General features: G+C 36.1%; 2 protein-coding genes across 2 annotated transcripts in view; one reads left to right on the forward strand and one right to left on the reverse strand.

Moving 5' to 3' along the window:
* LOC18445112 (uncharacterized) overlaps nt 1-4795 on the forward strand; it is a 31884-nt gene extending 27089 nt beyond the window's left edge. Inside the window, exon 22 of the mRNA XM_088859056.1 lies at nt 4711-4795. Within this exon, the coding sequence (XP_088715182.1) occupies nt 4711-4715 (5 nt within the window). The 3' untranslated portion in view covers nt 4716-4795. The remainder of the gene's footprint in view (nt 1-4710) is intronic.
* A 5427-nt stretch (nt 4796-10222) lies between these two features.
* Nucleotides 10223-11156, reverse strand: LOC18445113 (uncharacterized). The gene has a single exon (XM_006855258.4). The coding sequence runs from the start codon at nt 10933-10935 to the stop codon at nt 10444-10446; it is 492 nt and encodes a 163-aa protein (XP_006855320.1). The 5' UTR covers nt 10936-11156; the 3' UTR covers nt 10223-10443.
* Between the last annotated feature and the right edge of the window lie 1131 nt (nt 11157-12287).

The raw sequence follows: 12287 nt of genomic DNA on the forward strand, positions 1-12287 counted from the left end.
TCTCTCTCTCTCTCTCATGAGTGAGTGTACGCACACACAAACACGCAAGCCAGCATGTTGTTCCTACCGTCAGATTTGGATTGGAGGCCTGATTCAATTCCAAAGGAATCATTTGGCATGGTCATGACTACCATCTTATTAGTACGTGTTTGTAAGCAATGAGCGCAACGAAGATTCTATAGAAAAGTTCAAATCCGTTTGGCCATTAAATGTCAGCAAAGGTTGGCTGAGTTTTGTGATTCGTTTGCTAGAAGTCCTGCAAAAAACTTCACTGCATTCATTGTATAGGAACCCTGTTATAAACATGGTTTATGGATACTAGAAAGAGGCACATGATTTGCGTCTCCATTTTCGTTATTAAGAATTAACAATGAAGTTATATATATATTAATATGAGTGTGGAACTTGACTTTTTTAGAAATGTGTCAAATTTAGTGGTGATTTTTTGGGGTTTTATACAAATGGGTGTGCGAGGGTCTCATAGGATCAAATATATATATATATATATATATAAAATAATAATAATAATAATAATAATGAAGTTAATAATTCTTAATATGGGAGCATTCTCAAATGATTCTTTTTTCAGTTAGTTTCACTATTATATATTTTAATTAAATTACTAATGAAAATATTTCTTATAGAGAAACAAATATAGCATAAAACTATTGTTTCAAAAAGCGGATCACTTAGAGCCTGGGCGACCGCCTGAATTTGTTTAGGCGGCCGTACAGGGCTTATGCCCCACTTAGGGGCGAAACTATGGCTTTTTAAGGGTATTTTTGGGTTTTTTTTTTAATACTAAAGAGGTAAAATTATAGTTTTAGGTTTAATTGAAACCTAAAACCCATTAGGGGCTATTTTAGAGAGAGGGAACTCAAAAAAAAATATTTTTGCTGAGCCGCCCAGGTTCTGGGTGGCTGCCTAGGTGCTAGGTGGCCTGGACCCCTCAAGCCGCTTAGGACCCACCTAGCACTTTTTGATACACTGCATTAAATTAAGTGGAAAATTACCGCAAACTTTTTTTTTTTTTTTTTGACAATATTCGAAACGTCTTATTAATCAATCAACATATCACAACAAAATTATAACACTCAACGAACATCATAAGCAATGACCAACACCGGAATTTAAGCGTCTTTTTTAGCCAATTCATCTGCCAAACCATTAGCTTCCCGAGTAAGTTGCTATAAACCCAGGCTTTTTCAATAAATACCCTACCCTAAAGCTTAGAATCTCCATTCTTCGGTAATAAAGTGACATGTTCAAATAAATATATATAAAATGAAATTATGTGTAGATTCTAATTCAAGGATTTTTTTTTTTTAACGGTAACGTACGACTTATCATTAATTCAAATGTAAAATACAAGATATTCTAGCAAAGACACAAGATTACAAAAATGTAGTAACCAACAGAGGGAGTATGGACTCCTCATTTGGCAAGAACATCGGCATCTTCATTCGCCTCTCTATAACAATGTTGGACCGTTGCTATAGAAGTTGACAAAATATCCCAAATTTGAAGAAAAATAGTCTTTAATCTCCAAGGAATATGGGCTTTTCTCTTGCTCCAGATAATGACATTTGTCGAGTCTCTTTGATAATCCTGCCCCCTTCCAAAGTGCATAGCAATTTCAGACCTTCTAATAAACCTCATGCTTCCACCTCATTTGCTACTGTGATACCACAATGACCCTAGCAAGAAAATATAATGTGACCCAATTATTTTTGATGAGACCACCATAGCCAACTGGTCTTGGATTACCAAGTGAACTTCCATCAAAATTAAGTTTGAAGGAATTCACTGGTGGTGGTATCCAAACAACCTTACTACGAATGTTGGTGGTAACACCTATAGTTGCTATTGCTAAGAGATTGCTAATGATAAGACTTTTAGGAATAAAATCACTATCCTTATGAGCGAGGAACCAATCAGCCACAACTGCCAAAATAGTCGATTTTAATGCAGACAGATCTGTACTTATACTATAAAAAAATCTTATATTTCTTTCTTTCCACACACTCCAAAGAAGGTTAACCCAAATAGATCTCCAAAGAATAGTTCCCATTTTTTAAATATTGAGTGCGATCCATTGGTCAATAAGAGTTCTGACACCATGGGGCAAAGGTAATGCTAGATCGAGATACTGCCGAGCCCAATCCCAAATATATGTAACAAAAGGGTATGAGATGAAAAGATGCTGTGAAATTTCATCACGTCTTTGCAAAGAATACATATGTTGGTGATAATAAACCCCATATTTCTCAAGTTGTCAACAATTGCTAATTTATCTTGACACATGATCCATAAGAATAGCTGCACTTTAAGAGGCACATGCAATTTCTTAGTCTTGAATAAACCGGGATCCAACTCTCTCCAACAATCAGAAAATAATAGATTGTAGGTTGACTTAACCGAAAAATCTCCTGAATGGGTAAGATCCTAAACGAAGTTATCATCCATATTTGGAGTCAAATATGTGTAATTCAATAATTCCAACAATGTTTGATACTCCTCAATGAATCTGTCTGTACTTCTCCTGAACCTACAAGGAATGAACCAAACGATATTAGTATAAACACCCCCAGTAGCCTCTTTGACAGATGTTAGTGGGTTTAAAGCTTTTGAGAAAACCTCATGGAAAATGTATTTCAACGAGTCATCTCCAATCCATTTGTCAAATCAAAAGAGAGTGGATTCTCCATTCCCCGCTATTTTTCGAAATTGCCATAGATATACAGATCTCTCATAATCAATACCTCTCCAATCATGAGACAAACTTGTCTTATTTCTTGGACTTTTAATGAGACCAAGTTCAAATCCATTCCATATTTATCTCTCAAAACAAGCACCCAGAAAGACTCAAGTTGTGTATGGATCCTCCACCACCATTTTATTAAAAGCGTCGATTTCATATGTTTCAGTCTCCTAACACCCAAACCTCCCTCTTTCATTGGTCTACAAACTTTTTTCCAACTCACAAGATGAAATACTTTTCTTCTTATGTCATCTCACCGCAAGAAATTTCTCATAATTCTCTCTAGTTGCTTTTCGACTTCTTTTGTCATCTTAAATAATGGCATAAAATATACTAGGAGGTTGGACAAAGTGGATTTAATCAACGTATATCTTCCCCCCATAGAAAGAGTTTTAGCTTTCCAAGTATCAAGTTTCTTGTCAAATCTCTCTACCACCGAATCCCAAATTGATTTTGAAGGCCTCGAATCCACTAGGGGAATTCCCAAATAAGTACAAGGTAAGGACTCGACCCGACAACCTAATAAATGTGCTATTCTTGATACAACTATTTGCGGATATCCAATCCCAATGAGCTTGGTTTTGCTCAAATTAACTTTACGTCAAGTTGAGAGTTCCACACTTTTCAAGAAAATCCATAGCAAGTGATTTCCTTAACCGTGGGATCGCAAAATATAATGATATCATCAACATTATTGTAAATGAGATACTATAAGACCATTATTACTAATATTAATACCTCATATGATCATTTGCACTATTAAGCATGACACTAAAGTTCTCAGCTACCAAAGTATATAAAAATAGTGAAAGATGGTCCCCTTGTCTCAATCATCTTGATCTTTTGAAAAACCTAGTTGGTTTGCCATTAACAAGGACTAAAAAATGTGCAGAAGATATGCAACCATCAATCCACAGTCTCCACATTGAGCGAAGACCCATTTTAAACATGATAGTTTGTAGTACCCCCCAATCAACCTTTTCATCACAGTCTAGCTTACAAATAAGGCCCGATTTGTCATCCTTGATTTTTGAGTGGATACATTCTTGTGCAAATAATACTATCCATAATTTGCATATCCTTCAAGAATGTTGATTGTGGTCATTTGATAACTATGTGGATCATCTGACGCAGTCTATTGGCTAAAATCTTTGCTATGATTTTATACAAACTACCAATAAGACTAATAGGCTGAATATCCTTGATCTCTGCAATGACATTTTTCCTTGGAATTAAAGCAATAAAAGTGGAACTCATGACAGTATTAATTTTACCTCTCCAATAAAATTCTTTTAATAATTAAATAATACCATCTTTTAAAATATGCCAAAAAGATTGAAAAAAAACTATTGGGTATCCATCGGAGCTAGGAGCCTTATATCTACCTAGGCTAAAGACTGCATCTCTGATTTCTTGCTCTTCAAATTTTCTCTCCAACCATTGTGCTTGTTCTAACGGCAACCTAGTAAAAGGTAAATCTTGAATGGATAGTTGAATCCCACTTTCTGCCTCATAAGAATTCTTGAAATGATCAACCATGCTCTTTCAACATCTGACATATGGTCACAATCTATTCCTTCAATACAGAGACTTTAAATTGAGTTAACCATTTTCCTTGTATTAGCAATAGCATGGAATCATATCTTGTTTTTATCTCCCTCCTTGAGCCATTTCACACTTTGTCTCTAATGAATTTCCTCTAAAGTAAGCAACTGTTTATACGTAGTCATCCATAAGCTTATGTCTCTGAATTGATCCTGTGTTAGAGTCCCTCCCATAAACTGAACATTATCTAACTGCTCTGTATGAGACTTTGCTGCCCCAATTTTAGATTGTAATCTCCCCAAACATTCATCTTCCATGTAATAATCATTTGTTTCAATAGTTTGAGCTTCTTTGAGATTTGGAAACCTTTCTAACCGTCAATGGTAGTATTTTTCATTAATCAGGTTAAGTAAAGATCTCTCTGATAGCCACGCCAATTCAAATCTAAATGATGATGGTCCAGACAAGAAACCGTCAGAGTTAAGGAGAAGAAGGACATGATTAGAAGAAATTTTCGATAGGGCAGGATTTCACACTTATTTTTGGGAAACGAGCAGTGATTTGAAAATCAACGATTCGCAACGGACTCGTCCGAGTCAGCACGGGAATCGGTAACCCCATGCAGATTATTTTGTAAAACCAAGGATCGCCCTTAAAAATCGGCCATTCGCAACAGACTCGTCCAAGTCGACATGGGCATCGGTAACCCTGTGGCGATTATTTTGTAAAACCGAGAATTGCCCGGTTTTAGAACAAAACCGCCGATTCTAAACAGTGAACCGCTTGTATGATGTCATACACCGGTCAGAACTGGTCCCGTATGGCGTCACAATATCGCCTATTCTCAGCAATATGTGGTGACACGTGACAACCTTCATCTTTGTTGTCAACATGTGGCCACAAACCTTCAACCCGCATGCGATGCCCCCATGCTTTTACGTGTGCACTTAGATGCATGTGACAAAACAATTTCTATGTATAATTGTAACTGTCATCATTCGACGTGGGATAAATCCCACAAACAGTGCATTAAATTAAGAGAGTTGAGTAAGTATTATTAATATGGAAACTTTATACATATGCTGCGACGTGGCTTTATGGTTATCACTCCTACTTACTTCGTTTGAGGTTCGAAGCGCGTGTAATTGTTTTGTTGTAAAAAAAGAAACAGGCAGAAAATAAAGTAGTTAAAAAAATATATATTAATTTTTGTTGTAAAAAAAAAAAGACAGAAAATAAAGTAGTTAGAAAAATAAAGTAATTTTTGTTGTAAAAAAAATATGTATTTAATTTTCGTTGCAAAAAAAATAAGCAGAAAATAGAGCCGTTAAAAAAAAAAAGGTTTATTCCATTTGAAATCTCTCTCTTTCTACTAACAATCTCTTTTGCTAAATTTATTTTAGAAATATAAAAAATTAAAATTTTGAAAAATTAAAGTGTTATTTCGAAAATTGGTACACATTCTAATAATTTCTATATTGATAACCAAATCTTTTATTTTATTTATTAATTTTTGTATTATAAATCATGTAATGTACTATTTTTTTTTATAGTTGTCAATAATATATTTTAAATTTGATGGTATTCTAAAATATTTTGGATTTCTTATTATTTGTATAATAAAGTAATTATAAAATTTAAACCAACATTTTTAATTTCTTATAGTTAGTTAGGTTGTAATAATTTAGGTTTTTTTAGTGGATTAGGGTTTTCCGTCAATTCAAGATTTTAGTGGCTATTTTTTCATTGATTTAATCTACTCTTTATTGTAATCCATGTAAGATTATATACTTTGTCTATGATAATTCTATGATTTTTTTTTTGTGTGATGTAAATTTAATAGTTAACATAAGTTTATACAGGGAAAGAACATCTCAATATTCACAAATTGATGAAAAAAAATGAAAGTTAACAATGTAGTACCCTCATTTCTTATTGGATTCCTAAGAGACAACATTTATAATGAATTTCAATAATTTTTTTGGATTTTTTTTAAAGCTTAATCCGACCGAGTCGGTCGATTCTCGAGCTGAATCGCCGATTCACCGATCCAGATGGGATTTTGGAGTGCCCGATCTGGGGCACCGATCTGTTTTTTAAACCACTAGAAACGAGTAACAAACTCAGAAGAGACAAGAAACATGTATAATCTTATCAAAATAGGATCGTGTAAATGTTAGACTAGGTATAGTTAGCCCCAGTAGAAGAAAGATCAATCAATTCATGGTGCTGTATAAAACCTTCAAATAATATCATACAAGAAGATGTAGATTCACTTGGCCATCTAATAGTATTAAAGTTACCACAAACCAACCAAGACACATTCAAATTTAACTGAATATTTGCTAGTTCCTCAAAAAATGCAAATCTGTCAGCAGCTTTGTTAAGCCCATATACCCAGATAAACACCAAGAAAATTATCTACAGGCCATTGGAAAATAATGGAAAATGTATACTTGAAAGAAAGTTTTGTGAAGCACTCAAAACCAAAAGTCCCAGATGACCCAAATACCACCAGAAGAACCAGAAGCATCTACTCCCAAAAAATCCAAGGAACTATTTCCCCAAACCAGTTTAGTAGTGCGAAGAGTCGGGGTATCCAATTTAGTTTCTTAGCGAAGTCAGAGATCATGTCTTTTATTTCTACAAAAAGAAAGAACATCTCTCTTGCGTTGAGCACTATTGAGGCACCTGACATTCCAACTTAACACTTTCATACATACTGGTAACCATCTCTATGTTTGGTGACCCTTCGAGGACCAGCAAACATAGGCTGCAAAGGTTAAAAATGTACGTGAGAACAAGCACTTACTTTACCATGATCATAATTAATAGGGCATACCAAATTGTCAAGTTCTCTTTGAAGTCTTCTTTTTTTTCTTAGATTTCTAAATTTTGCTCCCAACAAGCATTTCTTCTAGTTCCTTTTTATGCTCCTGCTTTAGGGTATCTGTAATGGCATCAAGAGAGTCACCATAACGCACATTAATTGCATCCAAAACTGTACTAACTTCCAAAGGTCGGATCACTATGGACATGCCATCATCGACATTGTTATAGTTATCATATCTCTCATCATCATCATCATCACTCGGTGATCTCATAGCAATCGGAAGAACTATAAGAGGTTCTTCCAGCTCGTATTCTTTGAGACTTCAACTACTGTTATAAAAAACAACACTTTCAAGATTTTTCTAAAGTTCATCACTATAGGTAGAAAGAGCAGATCTTCTTTCCCTAACTTCTTTCTCACTCTCAACATTATAAACCAGCACTGTTTTTTCAACAAACTCCCCGTTCTTTTGGATCATTAATTGATTGGAAGCAGCCTTCCCAAATAGACTCATCTACTGCATCTTTTCTTCTTCAGATTTCCTCTCTATACTCGCATCAGAGAAAGATCTAGCTTGAAGCTTAACAATGACGTTCTTTTGGGTTACACGTGGGATGAGAGCTTCTTTTAGAAGCTGCAGAATTTTCTTATATTTGATGGAAGTTTGTGGGAAAAAATTAATTGGCCACTCGTCCAAACTTCCAATGGAAAACTTTTCAAAAGTTTTAAACTGGTTATGGCAGGGAATAACATTGTGTTCCAAAACATATGATTTTTACCAAGGAGTTTTCCTAGCATATTTTTTTGGAATGTTTCCATCAAATTTAATAACCCATTTTTTAATGATACATTTCCCTTTGAGAGATGACGTGGTAGCATAAGAATGACCTGAATTTCCCTTCCCAAGAATTTTCTAACGATAATATCGATTGTCAATTTTTGAAACTCCATTGTCGCTGCTTGAGAACGACGATAATGGCTTCTGGGAACCCTCATCCTTATTAGCATTCATTTTGCTCACCCTTCAGGCTATGTATAGCTGGTTAAATTCCAATCGATATTCATCACCTTAACACATAGATTTGCTACCTCTTTAAAGGCTTTAGAAGACCAAGCAATGATTGGAATACCAAAAACTGCAACCCAAGACAATTTTGGTTTAATTAGGGAAGGAGGTTTCTAAAGAGGGGACCCATCTTTCTGCGACCAAGTCAGCCCCCAAGAAGCGCTAAAATCTCTTATCGATTACTTTCATAGCTTCCTCAAAAGAACCTAGAAAATAAATAAATTTACCTCTTGTAATCGAGCGACACAGGCTCGAGGTCTTAATCCCAAGTCTTATCAACCCATTCTTGGGGCATCTGTACTTTCAAAAATCTCTCCTTGAAAGTCACGATCACTACTAATTGAATTCTCTTTTCTCGTTCTTTAATGATATCATCCCTAACCAAAATAGCGGGGTCCCTATGACGATGAGAACTGGGAAGAGAACGTAGAGCCGCAACATAAGAAACATCCCATTTCTCCATTTTCTTCTCAAAATGCACCTTTCTCAACTCTTCAGCATTCTACCACTCAATTGCCACTATCACCACAACTCTACTTCTTAGCCACTCCTACTGTATCACCCGCTTATCCTCTCTGAAGAACTCAAGCTACAAAAATTTTCTAACACTTTCCACTTTCACAGTTCGTCCTTAAATTAAAACTTTAGAAGTTTGAGCACCCAAAAAATTGGGTCATAACCCATCAATCAAATGCAACAAAGATCTATCTTAAAAAAGGCGTAATAGACCACCAGCGACAAAGCTCACAAAGCAAACGAAAACCCGTGTTGATCTAGCAAATCTAGCAAGCAGCTATTATAAGACCAAAAAATTCCAAAGCCAAGAAGGAATACCACAAAAATCCTCAGAAAAACACATACCTACCATAAAACAAACAATACAGTGATCAAATTATCAAACAACCAAAACCGAGCCAGGGCACCAAGCTATTAAGACAAAAATTGAATCAAGCTAAGGCTTCAGAGCTAAAAGAAAAGAGCAAAAAAAACACTAACATGTAGGAAACCCAATTAACCGCAAACCCTTGATTTTCCCCGTCTAAACCCTAGTTTCGTGGCTCGAGCTATTCCTCCTGTTTAGATTCGACTCAAAAGGAACCCCTCTCTCTCTCTCTCTCTCTCCCTTTCACTCCTATTCAGATTCGTCTTAAAACCTGCGCGTGAAACCCTCGCCTGAAAATCCACCTTCTTTAGAACCTCAAGATACTCGTGTCTTTCACTCTACAGTCCCCCAAACCCTGGCCTGAAACCCTCATCGGGAAATCCACCTTCTTTAGAACCTCATGATACTCGTCTCTTTCACTCTACGGTCCCCCAAACCCTGGCCTGAAACCCTCATCGGGAAGTTCCATCTTGCAGCAACTGCTACGCCCATCGCTCTCTCTCTCTAATTAAAATCTTTCATCCACGATTGTTAACACACATATGGCAGAAATGGAAACTTTAAATGGTTGGATACATTTGGAAGAGAACAGAGGAGCGCAAGTTTGAATACTTTGACGTTCATCTCGCCTTCAATCATGCATCATACGCGTAAGAGCAACAATGATGGAGCCATATAAAAGGATTTCATGGTGAATATATCTCTGCTATTTGGAGTCCAAATGATGGCATCTTTCTTTGCTCTAGAACCCAAACTCCTACGAGTGTACTCGAAGGCCTCTAAAGCTCCTCTCTCTCTTTGCGTGGAACCAGCATTGTTCAATTGCCACATTTTAGGGGGCCATTAGTGAAGCCTATGGCCCATAGACTCTCTCCAAATTAAGGAAAAAGATGTTTAACCAGTCTTTCTACTATTTTCATAGCCCTTGAAAAATTATGCCAGAGCTCCCTATCCTACCAACAATAACAACAAGATTATTTTATTTATTTATTTGTTTATTTTTTTATTTTATTTTTTAAAAAAATTATTATTATTTCTGCCATTATTGTTACCGTAACTATTACGGTGGTTGTGTCATAGTCTAAGTATGCATATGTGTGACTCTATGAGGGCCAAATAAAGGACAGGAAATTATTGTAAGAAGAAATCAAGAAATATAAATAAAAGAGCAATAATAATTACTCAAAAGATCTCATTATTCACTGAACCACCAACAAAGAATGAAAGAATATAATCACAAAACAATCGACATTCTCCCAACCCACCCCTCAAACCACCTCCAAAAAAGAAATAATACATGCACCATATAATTGACAAAATTATTAACAACAACAAAAAAAAGAGAGAAAATTTCCTCAAGAAACCCCTCTATGAAGCATCTCATTATATTTTAAACATGAGAGTTGGCGTTGCAATCTCATTTGTTGATAAAACCTCTCAATGAACTCATCTGCCTTCGAATCAATCAACTCATCGCACTCGGATGCATTGCGGTCACCATCGTAATATGAATCCTCATGGCTATGATCATAACCAGCACCATTGCCATCAGGGTCGATGTCATATTCATGGTTGTCATCATAGTCATAGTCATTGTCCAATGTGATGGGTGGGTTCATGCATGGAAACTTGACGATGGATCTCGGAAGCTTTAATTGGACCGCCGGGCTGTCGCCGAAGGAGAACTGGCGGTAAGCAGTGAGTTCGGAGTGGTGCGGGCATCTGGCTAAGAGCTTGAGGTCCCTAATGAATCCCCTCTTGAAGATACCACCTTTCCTAGCCCACAACAAGGCAAAACGTACGAGACTCCAAGCTCTAGTAGACAATGCACATTTCTTCTTCGCCATTCTAGAGAGAGAGAGAGAGAGATGGTGGTTACAGTTTGAGAGAGATTGAGGTGAGGTTGAGGTGATGAGGGAGTTGCAGAGGGGTTTTATGGTGCAATTTGGGAAGGTGAGAGGGAGGGGGTACGCGTTGTTTTGTGAGAGACGCTTCCATGTTAATGTTGCCAAAGTCGTTTTTGTTGCTTCTTGGTCTCCTTTTTTTTTAGGGTTTTGATAGGTGATGTGTGTGAGTTGTTTGTATGGTGGAAAAAGGCTTAAGAAAACAAACAGGTGAGATTGGGCGGTGCTTCTCACGCGGTTTGCTATCGAAGAAGCCCTTATCAATATCTAAATTACAAAAACGCAAGCCTTCATGCCCACCTCCCTCTTTATGCCTTTTTCTCTCTTTAACTCTCCCTCTCTCTCTCTCTCTCTCTCTCTAATTAATCATCACATCTGCTGGGACTTTTATGTGATTACAGCAAATGTCGTGTGCCCTTGCCACAGAGAATTAAATTTTTTATTTTGATGCTCCTTTTGAGGTCTCCTCTTGCTTTATCCTTTCCATTAAAAGACAATGACATACGTCGGCGTGAAATTGTACTATAGAAAATAATTTAATATGAAATTTTTTTCTCGTGCCGTAAAATGTGGAATTATTTTATTTATCGGTTAGTCTTACTTCTTCTTTTCACACCAATTAACAATTAACAACTAATTGATGGTCGTAAAAATATTCTCAAATTTTACCGCACGAAAAAAAATTTTCATTTAAAATTATTTTTCAAAAACTAATTTCACGCCAACCAAAGTTATGTTTCAATTCTGTATATTCACCGGAAAAGTCAAACAAGATGCTTTAAGTCGTAGCTGTAATTTTGCTGGCTCACTTCAAACTTTAAAAGGTCGGCTCAACTAGCGGCGCTTTTAGAAACATTTCGTCCCAAATTTCGGATAGTTTCGGCTGAAATTTGGTGTGCTCATTTGTCTTAAAGGAGATGTATGGGCAACGACTGCTCCATGCTTGCAGGTGATTCAACCGTTTTGGTGCCGTTATTTATTAAAACATTCCGAAATTTTGCCGAAATTTCTAATCAGGATTCAAGAAATTTGACAAAGGATGTTTCTTGTTATTTTTTTTTTTTTTTTGTGGATTTTAACTCATTGATCGAAAAAAATGCTGATCTGGATTGCGAATATGCCAATATGGATGAGTAGTCAAGGGGGACTGGCACAATTCTTATCGGACGCTAAGAATCGTAAGATTTTGACTAATTAATTCTGTATGTCTTTCAATTAATTGGCATCTGATCCCTCCTCTTTTTTATGTTTTATTATTATTAATGTTCAATCTCAAATACTATTTACATGTTTCT

The sequence above is a fragment of the Amborella trichopoda genome, chromosome 2, assembly GCF_054954075.1.
Source record: "Amborella trichopoda isolate Santa Cruz 75 chromosome 2, AtrichopodaSantaCruz75HAP2 v2.0, whole genome shotgun sequence".
Lineage (NCBI taxonomy): Eukaryota > Viridiplantae > Streptophyta > Magnoliopsida > Amborellales > Amborellaceae > Amborella > Amborella trichopoda.

Coding starts and splice junctions, on each gene's coding strand:
- LOC18445113 (XM_006855258.4), bottom strand. CDS start 10,935: ATGGCGAAGAAGAAATGTGCATTGTCTACTAGAGCTTGGAGTCTCGTA.